Source organism: Xenopus tropicalis, chromosome 5 (assembly GCF_000004195.4).
Source record: "Xenopus tropicalis strain Nigerian chromosome 5, UCB_Xtro_10.0, whole genome shotgun sequence".
Taxonomy (NCBI): domain Eukaryota; kingdom Metazoa; phylum Chordata; class Amphibia; order Anura; family Pipidae; genus Xenopus; species Xenopus tropicalis.
The window spans coordinates 75,191,650-75,214,902 of record NC_030681.2 but is presented as its reverse complement, the minus strand read 5'-3'; the positions used below and the strand labels follow the sequence as shown (position 1 = coordinate 75,214,902).

Genomic DNA, 23,253 nt, shown 5'->3' with positions numbered 1-23,253 from the left:
TAGCCACTGCAGTAGAACCTCAGAACCCATATGCTTTGCCACATCCTATGCCATTCCTATATTCTCAATAGTGCAATTACCTAAATTACTTAATTGTGTGCACACATGCATGAACAATGCTTCTTTGATGTTTTTTATTAGCTCCAAGCTACTTTGTGATGTGTGTGTAAATAAACAACACTGTACATGGCTGGGAAGGGCTTTATACAAGTATTTATTGGTTGCTCCCTATTTTATGATTTTCATTGTGAAGCACAGAAAGAGAAAGCTTATAAATTCTTATAGAGTCATAATGAATCATTATAACTATGAAAATTTTCATATTTCCACAACCTCGCTGCCCTCACCGTGAAAAACCACCTACGCTGCATCAAATGGAAGCTCCATTCCTCTAATCTAAAGGGGTGACCTCTGGTGCGTTGATCGTTTTTATGGGAAAAAAACACCCCCTATCTGCCTATAATCCCCTCTTATGTACTTGTACAGAGTAATCATGTCCCCATGCAAACGCAACAACCCCAACCTCGACTGTCTAACCTCATAGTTTAAATCTTCCATCCCATTAACCAGTTTAGTTGCACGTCTCTGCACTCTCTCCAGCTCATTAATATCCTTCTTAAGGACTGGAGCCCAAAACTGCACTGCATACTCAAGGCGAGGCCTTAACAGGGACCTCTAGAAACTATAGAAACTCTTTGATGTGTAAATATATCATGGAATGAATTAGGTAACCATCTTATTTCCTTTCTATTTATAATAATCCTGGAGAGTTGTTGTGGGGGTGGGGGTTGAATAAAAACCATTTTGTACTAATTCCTACACAGATCCAAAGCAAGAGGTCAGGGCAGGCAGTACTCCAATAATTCAAATGTTTTTTTTGAGTCATAATGAATCATTATAAATATGAAAATTGAAATTGTATTTTTTATTTTTTAAAACTGGAATTCGGCAATCAGTCATATTTAATAATTCTACTGACCTATGAGTTTTTCCAGCATGGAGTTTATGTATTTAGTCTATATAGACAGTTTTTCTAGCAGCTAGCAGTAAGTCACCAAAACCAATTTTTCTGTAATCGTGTTGGGTCAGATTGAAAAAATTACATGTAGTCTATGCATCCAGCTTTTCTATCAGTCACATTATATTTTGACATGTGTGACTGCATGCAATTTGTTGCATGTATTTTGTCAATCCAACACCATCAGTGAAAAAAACCCAATCCTACTGGGATTAATTCATATTTAAATGATTATTTAGTACAATTAAGGTATGGTGATCCAAATTACAGAAATATCCCTTATTTGGAAGACCCTAGGTCCCGAGCATTCTGGATAACAGGTCCTATACCAGTATTATCATTACACATTTTTACCAAGGAAATACCTCAGATTCACAAGCCGGAAAAATGCCACATAAAGATTCGGACATGAAAATACAATCTGGATTCTCGTACAGTACATTGCAATACTGTGCAAACATAAGGTTACTTGTATGAACATACTGTAGCTCCAAATAAAAAGGTTTTTGGTTTTTATACTATTGATTTTGTATGTTGTATAATATATATTATAGTCTCTATACTATTGAATAGGCAGTTTTCTCTCTTATCATAATAACTGCAAATCTTCTAATGCTCTGATTGGCTACATATTACTTCTAAACCTAAATCACAATATCAACCACTAGGTACATATGATGCATATATACAGTTTGATTGGAAATTGTGTATGTGAATAATCTGGTGCCACTGATTTATATTAATGTTTTTAAATGTTGAAACAAGACCACTCCTCTTCTGCTATATACATAGTAACATAGTAAATGAGGTTGACTCCAATAGGACCAGTCCCTGGATCAACTTGGTACTAAGAGTTAATTTCAGTATTCATGTATTTTTTCATTTTCTAAATAGGCATTCAACACTTGAAGCTATTTAATGTATCTTATAGTACAACTTCTGCTTTGCAATGTTTAGTAACAAAATTCTTCCTCTTTATTGAATTAGTTAGGGGAACTATGGTTATAAAGTTCGTTTAATGGAAATAGTGAGTGATCACCATGGGATAAAGGTATGTATGTCATGAAATGTCACATGACTTTTTTTTAGTATATGCAAGATTCATAATAGATTTGTAATATAAGTGCTGGTGTCCTTTGTTTTTATATATAAATACATGTATACATGTATATGTGTGTGTATAATTGCTATTCATTGATACCTACAATATATAATTACTGCTGAAAATAAACTTTCCCTTTTCCACATAAATCCAATAAATAGGAAAATGTGTTTTTGTTTCACTTGAAAGGAAAACCAATTCCTAAAGGTGTAGTTCACCTTTAAATTAACTTCTAGACATAGATATTCTGAAACACTTTGCAATTGGTCTTATTTTCTTGTTTTTTAACTTTTTGTTTAGCAGCTCTCCAGTTTGGTATTTCAGGAGTTATCTGGTTGCTAGCATCTTATATTCCCTAACAGCCAGGCAGTGGTTTGAACAAGAGACAGGAATATGGATAGGAGAAACCCTAAATAAAAAGAGAGGTAATAAAAAGTAACAACAACAATAAAATCGTAGCCTCACAGGGCAATAGTTTTTTGTTGCTGGGGACAGTGAACTCCATTTGAAGGCTGGAAAGAGGCAGAAGAGGAAGGCAAATAATCCAACAACTATAAATAATAAAAACAAATTGCAATTAGCTAGGAATAGGGCATTATATAACAAAAAGTCAACTTTTAAAAATGAACCACCCCTTTAATTAAATATCCAAGAGTTTTTGCATATCATAAACTCATTACCTGCCTAAAGTCATTGGCATGCCACAAAACTGATGCAAATGCAAAGTTTGCCTTAGCTCTATAATCCATAGTAGCCAATTACTAAACTAAATCTGTACAAGATAACATGATAATTGATTGCTCATATAAACCTAGACCATGCTTGGTTAGAACCCTGAAAAGTCTTTACCAAACACAGGAATGCACTTTATTTATTACATTTGCATGCTATGTTTCCAAAACTTAACAAGCTTCAAGTACCATAATCAATATAGTAATGATTATAATACCCAATGAAGTGATAGGCTGTCATATTTTGTTTGGCTGTCCCTTTGCTCTTGATTTTTGTTTTTCCATTTAAATGGTGTGACAGATGGAATATGTATAAAAATAAGCATTAATACAATTAAAATAATTTCCAACCAAGATGTCTACATCGTTTGTTACATGAAGGCATACAAAAGGCTAAAAAGGGTTTTTTCACTAACTGAATTAAATGAACACATTTGAGATTAGGGAAACTGAAGGGGGAAAAACTGGTTTGTACTTTGTTACTGCTACCACATGGAAGAATGCAGAAATGCTGAACAAAAGCAAAACTTCCTCATTCCAACTGCAGTAGGAGATTCCTCCCTTAAACCAGAATGGCAGGTTTGTACAGAGGTAGCAACGCAAGACATTGTTGAGGTAGAGTAAGCGGCACAATGACGCTTCTGTGTATCACAGGCTAACCTTTGTATGGTCATTCTAAATTGTTTGTTGTTTGCTCAGGTGAACTTTCCTAATCATTTCATCCAAGACAAACAGACTTTTGTTTTGTATACATATAAGCAAGGGATAATACACTCCCTACTGTGAGATCCTCACTGAACTCCAGAATGTCTAGTATCTATATATTTCATAGCTGGGGGTTATTTTATTTCTTATACTTCACAGTTACTTTGACTCGAGCCCTCTCTGCACCTTTGAATTAAAGCTGTTTTAATAATGCACAGTCCAGGGCTGGACTGGCAATCTGTGGAGTCTGGCAAATGCCAGAGCAGCTGCTGTAAGATGCCATAGACAGTCACTATTTATTGGGCTGGTGGGGGGGGGGCTGTTTGTGCCTCTGTGTACTTGAAATTCCATTTTGTATCTCAGTCCAGGCCCTGATGCACATGACAGTTGAAATGTGCTAGAAATTTAAATTAAGTTTAAATGAAAGTTTAAAATATAAACATTGTGTCATTTGCCAATGTGCCTGCAATTGTGGCAAGAACACCTTACAACTACTGTGATGCTCACTAGCATAGAAACTCTTTAATGTGTAATTATATCATAGAATGAATTAGGTAACCATCTTCTTTCCTTTCTATTTATAATCATCCTGGAGAGTTGTTATGGGGTTGGGGGTTGAATAAAAACCATTTTGTTGTGGGTTACTCAGTAACTACTAATTCCTACACAGATCCAAAGCAAGAGGTCAGGGCAGGCAGTACTCCAATAATTCAAATGTTTTTATTTAAAGGGGTTGTTGCCTTTAAGTTAACTTTTAGTATATTATAGAAAGGCCAATTCTAAGCAACTTTTCAGTTAGTCTTCATTATTTTTATTTTTTTTTTTATAGTTTTTCAATTGATTTTTAATTATTTGCCTTTTTCTGACTCTTTGCAGCTTTCAAACAGGGGTCTCCCACAACAACAAAAAACTATTGCTCTGTGAGGCTACAGTTTAATTGTTATTTTTACTTTATATTACTTATCATTCCATTCAGGTCCTGTTCATATATCAGTTTTTTATTCAAAGTACACCCTGGTTGCTACGGTAATGTGGATCCAAGAAACCAAATAACTGCTGAAACTCCAAGCTGGAGAGCTACTGAACAGAAACTGAAATGATTTAAAAAAAACTACAAATAATAAAAAATGAAGTCCAATTACAAATTGTCGCAGAATATTACTCTCTGTCTACGTCATAACAAAAGTTAACTCAAAGGTGAACAACCCCTTTAAGCAAGGGCCAACAGGTTGCCCAGGTTCATGTCATTTCAGTAATCTCAGGGGATTGAGGGATATTCACCAAGTAAATTTTTGATTAATAAACAGACAGGACAAAGGGGATCATTAAGCTGAAAGAGTACAAAGAAAATACCTTTAACATTTTGTAAATGGGATATGTTAGTCTTTCATGGTTGCACAAACTGGGAAAACACCCAGGAGGGAGCTAGAGGTAATAAAGACGAGTTACTTTTTAGAATCCTCCAGTGCCGCTCCTCGTTCTATATCACAATAGCTGACGTATTTTCACACTGTGCCACCACTAAGTACAGGACCTCTGTGCTCAAATACAAGCTTGAATCTAGAAATATGCACAAGGGTGAATAACATATAAAATAGGTTACGTAATCAAAGGTGTCCATTTTGCTACGTCTCCTTTAGCAACCAACCAATAGGTAGTGCTTACTGGTCATCTGTTTTAAAGCAAACATTTTATTGTTGCTATGGGGTTACTGCACCAAGGCTAACTTTGTGCCTTTTATTAAAAAAAAATATGGTTTAAATACTGACAATTAGAAAGGTTGCCTTTGAACATACCTAGATAAGACTATCACCTGATACAGTAGAACTTAATGGTGGCCTCCCTCTGTATGCACAGAACCGGTGAGTCATGAACTGTAGTAGTTTGGAAAGTACAAAGCCATAAATGCATTAACTTGTACGTGTTGTTTAAAGGAGAAGGAAAAGCTAAGTCACTTGGGGGTGCCAAAATGTTAGGCACCCCCAAGTGACTTGAATCGCTTACCTTCTACCCCGGGCTGGTGCCCCTGTATGGAGAGAATAGAACCAGCCCGGGGTAGCAGCGATCGCTTCCTCCTTCGCTGCGTGCGCATGCACAGTAGAGTGAAAAGCCGAACTTTAACAGAGAAGTCGGCTTTTTCACTCTACTGCGCATGCACCAGACTCGGAGTCGCAGCGAAACGAAGGCGGAAGGAGGAAGCGCATCGCCTCGGGCTGGTGCGGTTTTCTCCTAACAGTGGCACCAGCCCGGGGTACGAGGTAAGCGATTCAAGTCACTTGGGGGTGCCTAACATTTTAGCACCCCCAAGTGACTTAGCCTTTCCTTCCCCTTTAAGGACAGCCTAACATTGAAGACACAGAACTACTTGTAGCAGCTATTTGTCAGGGCTACAAAAATAGACCATGCTGCTAATTTACTGATAATTGTCTCTAGATGTGTTTTAGCAGAGGCAATTCTCTCTTTGTCTATGGCAGGGTATTTTCTGGCATTTTGTAGCCGTGACAAGTAGCTGCTGCTAAGTAGCTCTGTGTGTCTTCGCCCTTAATTATAATGGTATTTCAATTTTATAGCCATTTCAGCTAGTAAGTAACACTGCACAGAAAAACTGGCATGTAACATATGCAATATCTCACTACAGCAAGGGGTCCTACATTTCAGTATCTGGACTGAAATTACTTTTTCTCCTCCTTAGTGTCAACCCTCTCCCTGGAGCATGCACAGTGGTCCATATTGAAGGACTAAAGGCAGCCGTACATGGGACCACCCCATTGGATATCAGAATGATAGGCCCAAGGGCCGAGAAGATAATACGATATGAGAGTCAATAAGGAAACCCTCTCTGGAGGAATATGCAAAAAACATGTGTAATTTAAAGAATACTTGGCTATGACCCACTGTGGGTGTGGCTTACATGGGGAATGGTTTTTGACCTATAAGTTTTTATATTTTTTGTGAGCCATGTGCCTCTCCTCCCAGCGTGTTCCCGGATTTTGCTGTGTATTTCTGGAAAACTCAGGGCCAGCTTTATCAAAATGTGATGAGCTTAATACATAAAAACTAATTTCTACAGAATTTATGGAAGCTTTTTTAACAAATGACCCATTGAAAAATATGCTTCTCAAAATCCCATAGGAATGAACAGAAAAGGGAGAGATTTTATGTAGTAAGCTCTAAACTTAGAGCAGATGGAGAGGCTGGTTAAAGATACAAACAAGCTCAGTAGGATTGATGCTGCCACATGCCAAGTGAAAATCACCTGTGCTTTTAAACAAAGTATGAATAGACGTAAATATTAATATCCAGAGAGGTTGCCGTTAGAGGAACATACGGGGGCAAATTTAATAAAACCATAAATCCATAATCCCTTATCTTTTTTTATTTGCAAATTTGACTAAGCTCGTCTAATATTTACTAAAAAGAAAGTTGCATGAGAAAAGTTGTAAAAAAAACTTGACGTTTTTGGATTGTCGCCCTGAAAATGCAGGCTTTATCAAATTGTCGATGCAAAAAAGTCGGGATTTTCAGCCCAAAATCTGTAAAGTTTTGAGACAAAAGAAAGAACTTAAAGGAAAGGGAAGGGAATGTTGATATTGACTCATTGTTCTACATGAACTTGGCAGGTTTAATCTGGCAAATTGTTGAATTCTAAATTTTTAGCTGCATAGTAAATCTCGGAAAAGTTGCAGTGTTTTCTCTTGGCAACTTTTTAAAAAAATCAGGATCAAGTTTAAAATAAAAAATCAATTGTTAGTCCCTTAAGGTTACATAAAGTCACCTTCTTTTCTATCGTCTACTGTTGTGTGACCCTCCCCTTCTTTTTTGACAGTATGTGGGAACTGGAGGGATCAGATAGATTTTTCCAGACTAGATTATATTAATAAATTTATGGGGGCCCTCTGATTGTGTTTAATGATCTATAGGTCTTGTAACAGAATTTGGCAAGAAAGGTACTCACTGCCAAGCACCATGGATGTATTGGAATATACTGTAAAGCATGAATTAGACACTACAGAGAATTGCACTACTTGTGTTTCTGTTGGCATCTGGCTTTACTGGTTCCCGGTCAGTATGTTTCTGTTGCGTCTGGCTTTAGTGTTTCATAGTCAGTGTGTTTCTATTGGCGTCTGACTTTAGCAGTTGTCATCATTTACATAAAAAGCATTTATGTCAGTATGTTTCTATTGCGTCTGGCTTTAGTGGTTCATAGTCAGTGTGTTTCTATTGGCGTCTGACTTTAGTGGTTCCCAGTCAGTGTGTTTCTATTGGCATCTGGCTTTAGTGGCTCCCAGTCAGTGTGTTTCTATTGGCGTCTGACTTTAGTGGTTCCCAGTCAGTGTGTTTCTATTGGCATCTGGCTTTAGTGGCTCCCAGTCAGTGTGTTTCTATTGGCGTCTGACTTTAGTGGTTCCCAGTCAGTGTGTTTCTATTGGCGTCTGGCTTTAGTGGTTCCCAGTCAGTGTGTTTCTATTGGCATCTGGCTTTAGTGTCTCCCAGTCAGTGTGTTTCTATTGGCGTCTTGCTTTAGTGGTTCCCAGTCAGTGTGTTTCTATTGGCGTCTGGCTTTAGTGGTTCCCAGTCAGTGTGTTTCTATTGGCATCTGGCTTTAGTGTCTCCCAGTCAGTGTGTTTCTATTGGCGTCTGACTTTAGTGGTTCCCAGTCAGTGTGTTTCTATTGGCGTCTTGCTTTAGTGGCTCCCAGTCAGTGTGTTTCTATTGGCGTCTTGCTTTAGTGGCTCCCAGTCAGTGTGTTTCTATTGGTGGCTGGCGTTAACTATTGTCATCATTTACATAAAAAGCATTATTACTATCTGAATGTTCTGGCTAAAAAAGCTTTATGGGGAGACATTGTTACACATTGATAAGCTCCCCAGTTCCTTAAACCACCGCTACAATGATATCAACCTTACTTGTCATTTATTGTGTACTCTGAGATGGCAATATCTTTAATTTAGCCTTTCATTTGCTTACAGAATGCAGCCATCATAAAGCATTTTGTGTACACATACAATAGCATTAATTTTGTCTCTATGCAACACATCAAAACACACAACAATGAAACAAAGCTTTATTGCTTGGCCTCCCTTGTGCTTGTCTTATAAACACAGAGTATTTGCTTCCCCGCTTACTTCAGTGTTGAGAGGAACTACTTCTGTTATTGGGATAGCACAAAATACAGGCAACATAAACTTTATGTTCCAATATTGTCAATAAAAATATGTTAATGGATACTTCTTTATATTTGTATCTATCATTATGACAAAAAGGCAGTGTTACTTGTTCCCTAACATAAAATAATTATTCATAGTCTGTAGTAAATCAGTGGGTCTTTGGCCATATTTTTTACTCCAAAACAAAGGTGATTTGCAGCAGCTTGATGATCTATGCCAGATCGGTCAAATGTTTTGTTACAAAGCCCAGTTATCAAGTGAATATGAATATGAAAGCTCCATTCATAGCTACAATGTTCAGGAATCATTGTTTATAACATGGTTTCTGTGAACAGTAGTGGGAAAATTATGGCACTTGCAACATTTTTGCAGTGGAACAAAACTGTACAAAATTAAGAGGTTTATTTAAATGAAATGGTTACACCCGATATTTGACTTTGTAGTGGTTACTTTGTAGACTGGATTTAACTTTTATGTTTATAAATAGAACATGTTTTATACCACAACATTTTGTATCCTTTGCAGTGGCATTATACTTGTTTATTCATGTAAACAGAAACCTGCAGCAACACCTCAGTTTCATATAAACCTCCTTTACCTACTTTGACTTTGCTAATTGCTGAGACTTTATGAAACATTCCCAGGTATAAAGTCACACAAGTAAGCTGTGTAACAAAACTATCTTTAAATATAACCAGCATATGTTACATTGTTTGCATCACATTTTCTGTGCAGCAGATTTCTGCATAAATAGTTAATGTGCTAATATTAGCAACTTGGCTAGCAAGTTTAGTGGCAGATCTGGGGTGTGTTAATCACTTATGAGTGGCAGTGGAAATCTTTGCTTTTCCAGTAATGGGATGCAGAGCACAAAGTTCAACAATGAAGGCTCCTTAAATGCATGACTGAAACAGGAATGTGACTTTCATGACATTATCAGACACTACCTTCAAAAAGCCCAATATCTTTTTTTTCCCCAGAAACTGTGCCTGGAGGAATTTTTTACGCAGCACAATCTAAAATACATCTATTTCTGTGCTTCTGTCTCTCACTGAATATATATGTTGTGTGCTAGGGGTTTTAACCCCTAGCACACAACACAATGCATTCATTACTCTATCCCTAAACTGTCCATTTTTGCATGACAGACCATATGGCTCATTTGCAAACCCAAACGCAGGGCAGAAAGTGCAAAAAAAGGCCTCAATCAGCCAGGTTTTTGCAATTTTAATGTTGAGCAGGGTTGGATTGGGCTGGCCTGTACCAGCCCAATCCAACCCTGGCCCCTGCCAGCTGATCTTCCTCCCCTGATGCGTCCAATGGTAACTATATTTTATGCGCACTCAGGGGAGGAGGCTGGGCAGAAGAGGGGGATTCCTGGGGGGTTTGGAGGGCACAACAGGGTGGCAGATCTGGTGGGCCCTGCACCCCCCAGTCTGAGCCTGATGCTGCGTTTGGGTATGTGCCAATAGCCACAGAGACCTGTGGCTCTCTTCTCTAATGAGCTGGAGAGAGTGCAGAGACGTGCAACTAAACTGGTTAAGGGGATGGAAGATTTAAACTATGAGGTTAGACTGTCGAGGTTGGGGTTGTTTTCTCTGGAAAAGAGGCGCTTGCGAGGGGACATGATTACTCTGTACAAGTACATTAGAGGGGATTATAGGCAGTTGGGGGATGTTCTTTTTTCCCATAAAAACAATCAACGCACCAGAGGTCACCCCTTTAGATTAGAGGAAAGAAGTTTCCATTTGAAGCAGCGTAGGTGGTTTTTCACGGTGAGGGCAGTGAGGTTATGGAATGCCCTTCCTAGTGATGTGGTAATGGCAGATTCTGTTAATGCCTTTAAGAGGGGCCTGGATGAGTTCTTGATCAATCAGAATATCCAAGGCTATTGTGATACTAATATCTACAGTTAGTACTAGTGGTTGTATTTATAGTTTATGTATGTGAGTGTATAGATTGGTAGGTGTGGGTTAAGTGTGCTGGGTTTACTTGGATGGGTTGAACTTGATGGACACAGGTCTTTTTTCAACCCTATGTAACTATGTAACTATGTAACTAATACAGCACTGACTGAGTTAGTTAAGGGTTGGCACAGGGAGAAACATAGGCATCCCCACTCCCTCCCTCTACCCTCCCCGTACCTTGCATGTCACTCAGACGTGTGCTCGCTACTTGCCTGTACACACAGGAATGCATAGTGCAAAAAAAATGGGCAAAAAGTGACATATATCCTATGACAAAGGCCCAAGAGCATTAAGCGTGAGGTGTGAAGCATAATTTTAATATGTGTGTGTAAAACGCATTATCTTTTCAAAGGTTGGAGGTTAATTAACCTTTAGTTACACAATCCCTGTAATCAAGTACATTTCCTGCCCTTTCCTTTGATAATTTCAATGCTGGGTCCAATTTTTGAAACCACTCCCCAAAAGTACATGTGGAAAAATAGTTATGATGTTTTTACTCAAAATAGGAACCATTTCCTTCTATTGTACTGACAGTTTAGTTGGGCTACAGTCTGGATAGAAATAATGTAAGTACCATTTCTTCTTTTCATCACTATAAGTTGTTGCAGCAAATACAAACATGCATACTTATATCAGGTTTTTTTTTCTAATATTCAGAGTAATTAAATTTTTAAAAAATGGACTTTGTTTTCCAGATGATTCTAAATTCCTGTAACTGGATTTTCCTCTCTTTTTGGCCTTCTCTGTACATGTGGCACTCAGCAGCATATGCAATTTAGCCTCATTGTAATGTGGAAAAGAAACATTTGCAAAACAAGTGCATTGCAAATCTGCAGAGGAATCCCTGTTACTTTAAAAAGTCATAGATTCCACTGGTCATTGGAGGAATGTACTGTAAGATGCACTGGAAACTTTAATGTATGTTCTAAATGGGCAAGACAGACACAAAGCCTCGACAGAACATACTGCCGTACATGCTCTTTCTACATTGTTATAGCTGTGAATGGCTATACATGCACCACTGGAAATTATTAAGACTAAGATTCTTATACCTTTTCAGTAGAAGAGTTGCTTACACCAAAAGCCATGATCAGGTAAGCAATGAATCAGCCATCAATTGTGAAAAAGTTAATTAATAGCTTGGAAAAGCACATCGGCTGGAGCTACGTGAGTGCTTTGAGTGACACAAGCTATTGAACTCGCCAGTGAGTGTGTCCCTTCCAACACACTCAAGAAAATGTATATGAGAAATAATCAATATGAGAAATGAAAGAGCTGAAGAAAAACGTTACCGTGATAATGAACTGTCACATGAGATGAATCGAAAAGAAATCATAACATTTTGATAAATCTGCCAGCAAGTAAAATAGTTTTTACCAGTTCCTACTGTGGACAATTTGAAATTCCTCAAGTATAGCACATTCAGGTCTAGCTTCACAAATGAGCAGATGGAGCTGCAGGACCAGGCTCTTTGCAGAAATTAAGGAAGGCTAGGAATTGCCAGGGATATGGAGCAAAGGGTTTGATTATTTTGTTATTGAAAATTCTCTGTTTTAGAAAACAACAAGTGCTGGGGGACATTTTTCTCTCAATTGGAAGGTTTTCGCAACCCAAAGTGCTTTGTAAACACAACCCATTGTGTTTGTAATCCTATCTAGGGAAACATGAAGGGCACATGACCCCCCAAGCCCAAGAGGGGCAAGTAGTGTAGTAGTAGTAGTGTATTTGCACTACATGTCAGAATGATACTGGACAAAGCAGGAATCCTTTGCAAAGTGAAATGTATTGACATTACATGCAGATGACATTTTCAGACTTCACAGGTCTTTCTCAAGTTGCTAAATATATATACTGATTATATATATATATATATATATATACACAGGTATATAAATATATATATATATATATATATATATATATACACACACACACACAAGCTTTATTGCTTGCTATGACACAGCTAGGGTAAAAGTTTCCTTAAAGATTGAAGCTTTTGAAAAAACAGCTAAAAATATATTATGCCCTGTGGCAAAGACAGTTAATATGGAAAGCTCCTTGAAAATCAGGTTTGGTCTCTTCCACATTGTTTTCTACCTTCTATCTTCCTTCACCACTGCTCACTATTTGGATAATTTAATAAAAGGCACAAGGTGTGCTCAGATCTAGTACCTCAAAAGGTTACAATCAAACAGCTGACCAGTAAACTAGTTACTAGCACAATCTCCTAGATTATTAACAGATTTACCCAGACTTTTACTTGTTATAAAAGTTTTATCATCAAATTGAATCTGGCCATTGGTTTGTAATATGGTGACTGCTGATTTGGGTCTGTATTGGATAATTTATCTTACAGCCATATTGGCCAGTAAGCTATCCCTTTGGCCATTGGGCTCACACTATACCATGCATTACTGATAGATAAAGTAGATCAATAGTGATAGACAAGATAAAGGGCATAAGCTCTCAACATACTCTACCCTTACTCAGCTCCCCTTTCTTAGCTGGATTCCAGCAAACTAATGAAACTAATGAACAATCCAGTTCCTCTGGGGTTTTAGAGATAACAGGGGATCACCACCACAGCTGAGGTTGTGTAAATCTTGCCACAGTCATTGCTCAGATGTACAGTATGCATTAAAAGGTACTTGCATCTAAATCTTCTTCTTGTGCTTTCATGTAGTTGTTCTGCCTTGTATCCTATTGCAAATCCTAAGAAGTGTTCTTATTTGGCCATGGGAACTCTTTGAGGTGGTGGTAGCTCCAGGGTTCCCACAGCAGCTTGTGTCAATTGATGCAATAAACTTGGGCCTAAACTATTGGGTGCATGTCAATTTGATGCCGAGTGCTGTTAATGATGACACAGAGGACTTTTAGAGCAATTGCAATTGATTAGTGGTGAAACACAACTGCAAGTGTTCCAACTGAGTCAGGTCTACCCCCACCTCACAGTCATGGTTACCCTGGAATTGTGGGAAACACTGCTGCATTGTGGATTAAAAAATAATAGTGACTTTATAATAGTGAAATTGCACTTTGTACACTGCGCTTGTGCTCATAAATAAGCTCTAAAAAAATTCCTTTTCTGATTTATTTGCCCAATTCACCTAAGGTAGCCACAGTTTAAGACAGCTATACACAGTGCCATGGTTGGGGTGAATACATTGCAATCATCTGCTCATTTGGCCAACGTTCCAGATGACTAAAACAATATGCCATTTACACCACTGATGCATGGAAATGTTTGGTCTGGGTGCAGCTGGTCCAGACCTACAGCATAGGTGACTGATTGTGCCAGCAATAATAGGCCAGCACTCCAGATGTTTTGTGAAAGAAAAATGTTTTTATTGGCAGAGAATGTCCAGGACATCATGTGCTGCTGCACACTTAAACATAGGAATGTAGATACAGTAGATGAAGTATTGTGCATTAACTCTTTTAGCACCATAGAAGGTTGAATCTATACTGCCTGTAAAGGTTACTCATGTCTGGGCCAGGCACAGTTTCTGGCCATCTCTTTGATCTGCATTGCACGATTGGGAACACATGGTACCACATATTGCAGGCCAACCCCCTAAATGGTGCTTTGGGCAATAATTAGTATACTTATATAGAATGATCCTGTTATAGGTTACAACATTAAATGGCAGTTTTATGCGCTAATTTCAGTAAAGTTAAACTCAAAACAAATCATACAAATAATATACCTTCTGTTCCCACATGGGAAAAATTCCAGCATTAAGCCAGCATTATTTTTTTATTCTGTACTTGAGGTTATGCAGATTTACTGATAGCATGTCCCCTAATATATTTACTTTTTTTACATCCAAATCTGCACTCTGCCACCCCCCCCCCCCCCCCTTAAAATTAGAACTCTCTGTGGTTCAGATTTCATATAGATTAGTGAAGAATGAATCAGTCCCACTTTACTTCACTAAAAAATTTGCAAAACACAGGAAACACAGGAAAATTTACAGAATGCTTTCAACTCGTTCGGTGAGGTTGCCAAACAAACAGATCTTCTTCCAATATGCCCACCTATGGTGGGCAATATCGGCTAATTAGATTGTTTGACCCTTGGGCCAAACGACCCAAACAATCTAATTACCCAGATATCACCCACCTTAGGTGGGCATGTCAGGAAAAGGTCCGCTCATTTGGTAACCTCACCAAATGAGTGGATCTGAACGTATATGGCCTCCTTTACTTGCACTGCAGGACAGTCTTAAACTTATCAGCTCTAAACTGGGTTTAATGTCACTAGAAATTATTAGATGGGTTGAACAGTTTTGGTTTTAAAGACAAACCAATCAAATTTTCAGTGGAATTATTATGATTAACAAATATGCATAAAGCAGCATTCCTTAGGGGCACATTTACTAACCCACGAACGGGGCGAATGAGTCCGATTGCGTTTTTTTCGTAATGATGGGTATTTTGCGATTTTTTCGGAAAATTGTCACGACTTTTTCGTTACCAATACGATTTGTGCGAAAAAACGCGAGTTTTTCGTAGCCATTCCGAAAGTTGCGCAAAATCTTGCGATTTTTCGTAGTGTTAAAACTTGCGCGAAAAGTCGCGATTTTTTCGTAGCGTTAAAACTTGCGCGAAACATCGCGCCTTTTAAGTTTTAACGCTACGAAAAAAATCGCAAGATTTTGCGAAACTTTCGGAATGGCTACGAAAAACTCACGTTTTTTCGCGCAAATCGTATTGGTAACGAAAAAGTCGCGATAATTTCCGAAAAGTCGTAAAGACGCCGAAAAAATTGCAAAAAATACAAAAAAGTCGCAAAATGTTCGTTTTCAAATCGGAATTTTTCAAATTCGGTTCAGATTCGTGTCTTAGTAAATGTGCCCCTTAGAGTTTATGTAATGGAACTATTCTTGCTTGGGGATTTCCTTGCTTTTATGATATTGTTTGCAAATTTTTACATTGACCTAAAGAGATACAAATTATTTATTTATCTAGTAATCCTCATAAGCTCCTCTCAAAGCCCTTCTGTCAGTCTTGATTATGTGTGATAATAAATGTTCAATAATAATAATGCTATTATGTTACATCCCTGAATCACTATGCACATTTCAGTGCATAGTGATTCGGGGATGCAACATAATAGCATTAGTGTTTGACCTTGACTTATAGGTTCAAACATGGTAGAGATGAGGAAATTAATGAAATACACAATTACACATTGTGCAGCCTTTACAGAGAGTGAGAAAAATACAAAAATCGTATATAACAATATATAACCAAATCATGACTGCTGAATTACAGTGTATGTTTGAGAAGCTGAAAATCAAAAGGAAATTATCAAAGGTTATAATGATTCCCATGTAAGGACCAGGTCTACTTTTTATAAGCTGCCAAGAAATTATAATGAGATAACAAACACAAATATTGTGTACTTTGCACTCTTACTGCTTAGATAAAAGTCCCCACTCCATGCATAATAGTTATTTCCTGTTATATTTTTTCTAGTTGTCCAGATCTTTACTATAGCATGACAGCTACCAGCCTACAGACAATCCTGCATTTTCATAGAAACTAATCACTACAAATTAGAAAATGAAAAGCGAACACATGCTTGGTTGCTATTGGGACTTGGCATTTGTGCAGTTTTGTACCTATGTTTATAATTCAGCCTCAGAGACTGGGTTCAGCTAGAATTGTGACATAGAAAATTACAGCAAACAGGAGTTATTTTTACCTAAAGCCTAGAAGTTGCAATGCATTAAAAAAAAGTATGTATACTTTTTAGATAATAATTTAGATTACCGTACCATAACAATTATACTTAAACATTATAGAAACCCAGTAGGATCGTTTTGCCATCAATATGGATTCACGCAGCTTTCATCAGAATTGTGGAACAGGGTTTCTGATGCACTTCCCTGAAGTGCTCTGTGAGCCTAAAATGTTATTATTATCGTTACTTTTTATTACTTATCTTATCAGGACCCTTCTATCAATATTCCAGTCTTTCATTCAGTCATCTCACTACAGCCTGGTTGCCAAGGTAAACAAAAACCTAGCAACCAGATAGCTGCTGAAATTCCAAACTGGAGAGATTCAAAACAAAAAAACCTAAGTAACTGAAAAACCACAAATAATACAAAATGAAGATTAATTGCAAATTGTCTCAGAATATCATTATCTACATCACACGAAAACTTTGTGTGACACAATCTGCAATAATGCTACAATTTGAAGTCATCAATACCAAAACCCCCATTCAAATGTTTAGGTAATTTTTTGTTGTCACTCCAACATAATAGTAAAGGTTGGAAAAGTTATCAACTTCCTTGCAAATATTCCATAATACTGTCATATTATCATCATCATTATAATCTATTTATTTATATAATATTTATATATATATTATATATTGTGCCAGCAAATGATGCAGAGATTCACAATAAATTTAAACAAACAGGGATCTTAAAAATGTCAATGAACAAGGATATTCAGAGTAACAATAGGATCAGATGGCCCTGCTCACAAAAGCTTACAATCTACAGGCTTGCATCTTAAACTGATAAATAGTAAACCTATTTCAATGTACCTAATTTTGGACATTTTAATTTTAGAAATAAAGTACATATGGAGAAAGCACCTTACATTAGTAAAATGAACCAAACAGTTTCTATTGTCTGATTTAAGGCCTAGCCAGAATATTAAAATATTGTATATACGCATGCAGAGATTCTTGATAAACCCATATGCAACTTTTTGTTTTCATTATATTGCTGTACTGCCTAGGTTTTCCAGTATTTACTGTTATGTTGTGCAGTATGTTTGAAATTAATAGCACTTTCTTATGTGCTAAAACCAAAACTACAGGACAAGCAAAGCCCCAAATATACGGTAATTCCTATTTTTTTAGCATTACATCTACTTAAAGTAGAAATGTACACTGCGTTTAAATTACATTTTTAGTATGATACAGACATTGATCCTTTTAATCAAATTATATTAAAGATCTTATTTTATTATTTTGGTTTTAGAAGTATTTGCCTCATCATTCATCGACTGATGAATAGTGTGCCTCTGTAACTTGAAAATGTAAAACTCAAAATAAGGGAATTTCTTTGATACAAAGAGACCTTAAGGAGATGCCTCCATAGCAAACCCCCTCTTGCCATAAACACAATATGGTCTAGGGGCATGCACAGATCAGGTAGGAAATGGGAAACCTCCTCCCCCTACAAGTCTTCTGTCCAGCTAGGGGTTTTCCTATGCAGGCATCTGTAAGTTGCCCCACCAAAGCTGTCTAAGCATTGGTACTGTTTAAGATGATCACCCCTTTAGGATGAACCCTTAACCTCCACTTGTGCTCACCCTGGAAACAGGCACTTCAGGGAAGTGCATCAGCAACCCTGTTCCACAATTCTGATTAAACAAAATCATCCTTCCTTCTGGCATCAATTAACCTTTAATTTTGTATGACTTTGATGCAGGAATTGTATACTATGTTTGATGTTTTGGAAAGATGTCAGCACTCCTTCATATTTTGCAGGATCTCGGTGCTGCAGGACATCAAATGCGAACCACAATTCATCTGGTATATAGGTAGTGTAGGCAGTGTAATTTCTGCTTGCCAGTATTACAATCAAGCCATCAAGCATTAGAAGTACAATATCATTTCTGTTATGTGCTTTGATAAAAAAAATGGTTAATGCCTTTAGAAATGATAGAATAAACAGGATTTTCTGAGGAGAATCACCTTGAATTAAGAGGGCCACAGACTCCGGAATACTGACTCTTTGCAAATTCAGCCGTAATGTTGATAGACTACAGCTCCCAGGATGCTTTGCAATATAAATATTTGATTAGAGTAACACTTTTAGGGAATGGTTATACTCCCCTTTATTTAGCTGGAGCAAAACTTTTGTTAAGGTGAAGCAATGTTTTTAGGGGAAGGGTTATACCCCCGTTTAGCAAACACCATACTTAACGGCAGAGCCAGCAAAGAGACAGTAAATTCCCATGAGTAGTTTCCTGATTGTTTCCAGTTTGTGCCTAATTCCACCTATATTGTGATGTACCCAACCCGGTGAGTCTATAAGCAATTATTGGGTCACTTAACGGATACTTAGGGCCCAATTTCTCTCCTTTTGTAAATTCTGTTCATGTCCAAAGTTGCTGGGCCAGAAGCCTAACCTTCACCAACCGTATGTTTGTACTGGCTGACCTCTGCCTGCTACAGATTGCCTTTGTAAATGTACACTTTTAAAATACACCATTAGTCACCAATACACCATCATGCAGTTTGTTGGGGGTATTAGCAGCTGGGTGCAGCTGCTGGGCAGGGGGCTTGGGAGCCATACCTTTATGTGCTACCTCTGCAACAGTGCCTCAACTCATGTCTAAAACACCATTACTGACCAATGTAACATCAAATAACGTAATCTATAATAAGATGTCCCGCACTGTATACTCAGAAAAACAAAAAGCATTCACTAAAAACAAAATACAGTGTCGGAAAAATAATTTAAAAAAATACCAATATTTTGGTCCTTTGTACAGGGTTTTATTTATACATATTTGTAAGATGTGCTGCTCTCCAACCACAAACTGAAAGTATCAATGCCATCATAGGAGCCACATAGGGGTAAAGCCACCTTCGTATTGTTCATTCAGTTCAGGCCAACCACCTAAACAACTGAAATGACTCAATGTAAAGAAGTGGCTCCTCTAAACTATTTTTAGTCAGCCAAAGGAATTTTTAGTCACAACACGATCCCAGACCCACCTAGGTCATAGAATTATCCATTACAATACACCCCAACCCAATGTCCAAATGGTTGGGCAGTTTGGAAATAAACAGAGAAACTGCCCAAAGTGTAAAAAGTACAACATAACCCACAATGTCCCCCAAAACTGCACATTCCCAAAAGAGTACACTGACACAGTACACAAAGGAAAATGCATGCAGGCTCTGCGTCTCTGCCTACCTGAAAATAAGGTACAAAGTGTAGATTTGTAACATTATCACCATAGCTATTTAATATCACCTTAGTTATTTAATGACTCTTCCCCTCCTGACTTAAATACCAGCTGAGTGTACACTGAGACTATGACTCCATGATTAGCTTTCGGTCAGGTTAGGCCAGACAACTGATGTTGATCCACCAGGTATTTCTGACTGGGCTGTTTATAAATGAAAGTTGAAATTGTCTCCATTTGAGACACCCACAGTCCCCCAACCCCAGTCCATGCATGTTTCCACATTACAAAACAACATAACAATATACATACAGGAAGGAGTGAAGGGATTGCGGGTTACAGTCACAGCTCAGGTGGTGGTGGGCCCTTGAAATATATTTTGTTAGGGGCCTAAGGAGGTCAAACAACAGCCCAGGTACTCATGGAATTTAACAGTGGATATTTGCCAAAGGTGTCTGACCTTTTCTCTCTGTAACATATATTACTGGACCCAATAGCAAATTTAATTTAGAGCCCCAAAACATTGGAAAGTTGACCTATTCCACCAAGATATATTAAAATTGCTCATTAATTAGGGCCTTACTGCCCCTCCTTGTAATCACAGGGTCTTCTTTCTCTGCAGTTACACCCCTGACATCATGCACATAATCCAAGGCAACAGTAAGGGGTCACAATGATTAGGCGCTTATCATCATCCTGTTAATTTAATGTAATAAAATCACTCTAACACGTTGGCAAAGATCATGGCCCAGAACAGAGCACTGTGAAGCTACAGTATATAAACTACTCACACGTATAAAGAAGCTATAAATGTTTAATAGAAAACACATTAGTTTTAATGCTAGGGCCATTACATAAATTACCCTATAAGTGATGGAAAAATAGTTCTTAGGGCTCTGGCACACGGGGAGATTAGTCGCCCGCGACAAATCTCCCTGTTCGCGGGTGACTAATCTCCCCGAAATGCCATCCCACCAGGGAAAATGTAAATCACCGTTGGATGGCATCCGCGGCGGCACGATTTCACTGAAATCGCGCAGCCGCGTATGCCATCCCACCGCCGATTTACATTTTTGCCGGTGGGATGGCATTTTGGGGAGATTAGTCGCCCGCAAACAGGGAGATTTGTCGTGGGCGACTAATCTCCCCGTGTGCCAGAGCCCTTATTCAATTTTCCATCTTTTCAAAGTTACAAATCCCAGCACCACTTCATTAGATAAACTGTTTTGAGTTTGAAGGGGGGCAAGGGCTACCCTCAGGATTGTATAGGTGTACAAATGTTCTGATCCACTTTTATTCATGGGATCTGTAAGTCAACACCAATAATCCCAAAGGCCAAGATTTATTTATACAGAACCCCAAGGGTCAATGGAGGTTTTAATAACAACATTGATGTGTGAGTGGGGATGCTTGCAGTTTTACTATAGATGTGGAAATCCAGTGTAAATAAAGAACTATCTAATTATCCCAAAGAATTCTCACAATATGTCTAGATATACACACATCCAAAGAATGAGGTTGCTATTCTCTAAACACAGAGAGGAAAGACTTACGGCATGGACTCAATGCTGGAGACAGGAGCAACATAATTGAATGGGACATATCCCTCTGCTTTTCCTCGTGTCCTTAAAAGTTTAGCTTTCCACCAACTAGCATGTGTGGTGTCTATGATAAGCATCTGGTCCCCAGCCTTGAAACTCAGCTCATCAGGTGTCCGTCCTTCATAACTGTACAATGCCACATAAGAATTTCTTTGTTGTTCTCCCTGGTTAACAAAACGTGGAGGGACTTGTGGACCATCAAGTTGAGTAGTTATAACTGGATTTTGAATCACAATGCCATTAAAAGAATTAGAACCTGACCTCTTCTCTTCTTTAAAGACACAGGGAAGCACACAGCTTAAGCAGCTGCAATTTTTCCTACAACAATTCCCCATCTCTGAGATGAATTTTTCAGCAATTCCTCTGGTACAGCTATAGCAGAAATATTAAAAGAGCATTTCTTGCCATTATCATTGGTGCTGGCAGCCCATAGATGAAAAAAACAAGATACAGACTTTGGAATAGGATCAGATTTCTTCTGCAAACATCCACATGGAATAAAAATGTGCCTTTTCCCCTTCTTTTACAAGTTTACAAATGAAAATATTGTTATGAATCGGATTTTTCTTCTTTGCGCAGACCAAACTGGGATATTGGATCTGGTTGCATTGTCTTCTTTGACGAAATGACAGTCCGACGTTTAGTGCTGTCTGTATGAGAATACTGATGTAAGTGTTCACCTTACTTCCTGGTTAAGGTATGTTTGCTCTCACTCCTAGTACCGCCCTAGTGCATAATAATTAAATCAAGTGGTGTCACTAGTCAAACCAGAAAAGGCAACGCCTTCTGACAGATTCACAAGTATTTCTGTCGTGATTGGAGAGACTAGTAGTGCAGAAAACTTATACTCCGTGAATACAATGGAGAACAGAATATTAAACCAGCACGGAGAAGAACTGAATATCAAGTTTCAATGCAGCTTAACTGCAGTTATGCCACCTAAATGCCTGGAAGGTTAACTCCAGATACAGTATTCAACTTAAATACCTGGAAGCTCTTATGTAAGAGAATGCCAGTATGAAGATGTGACTTCTTCTACTAATGCTATAACTAGAAACAGGATGTGAAGGGCATTAACCTATCAATAATCAGTATTACATTCACTCACAGTTATACTGCCTACTTGGCATAAAGTTTATTAGCTATAGGGTAATACGAAGCTTCATCTTTAAACAAAAAAAATGGAGCAAAACAAGAAATGTTTGCATCTGTACAGATTTAGAAGCAAAATGAGTAAACGGTTGATTTCATGTGAAAATCTTATCCTACTATTGTACATGGAGTATTATTTTGTGCATGATTTCTAGTTATATTCTGCATAAAAGGGGTTGTTCACCATTTCATTTTTTTTTTTTAGTTATTTGTCTTTTTCTTTAGCCATTTTCCTACTTTCAAATGGTGGTCACTTAACCTAGCCGCCAAAAAACTTTTCCTTCGTGAGGCTACAATTTTATTGTTAATTTTTATTCTTTTGTATTTCTATTCAGGCGCCCTCCTATTTTTATTCCTGTCTCTCATTCAAATCACTGCCTGGTTGCTAAAGTAGCTGTACCATAGCAACCAGAAAGCTGCTGAAATTCCATTTAGTAAAAAGCTTCAATTTTAAAGGAGAATTAAACCCTAAAAATTTAGGGGCTAGAAATGCCAAATTTTATATTATAAACTGACTGTACTGGCTTAAAGTTTCAGCATCTCTATAGTAGTGATGACATAAGTCTTTACAGTCGTCACAGGAGTTCCCCATCTTGGATTCTGTTAGAACTGTCCAGGACAGTGCACATGCTCACTATGCTCTGAGCAGCTGATGAGAAATTTAGGGGTCCTTGTAAATTATCTAGCAGAAAATTATTCAGTTCTAATGCAAATGCCCTGGCAGATACTTAGTTTTGCTAAGTATGTGTTTTTTGCCTATTTTGATTTCACTGCATTCCAGCATTGCTAGAAGTAAGATCTGTGTTTTGAACAGCATGCATCTGGGTGTAAAGTGCACCTGCCATGTAAGGAATAACACA

General features: G+C 37.9%; 1 protein-coding gene across 1 annotated transcript in view; it reads right to left on the bottom strand.

Moving 5' to 3' along the window:
- The window catches only part of frk (fyn related Src family tyrosine kinase), a 38,984-nt gene extending 17,052 nt beyond the window's left edge, over window positions 1–21,932 (bottom strand). Inside the window, exon 1 of the mRNA XM_002938303.5 lies at window positions 21,194–21,932. Coding sequence (XP_002938349.1) covers window positions 21,194–21,576 — 383 coding nt within the window. The 5' untranslated portion in view covers window positions 21,577–21,932. The remainder of the gene's footprint in view (window positions 1–21,193) is intronic.
- Window positions 21,933–23,253: the final 1,321 nt, after the last annotated feature.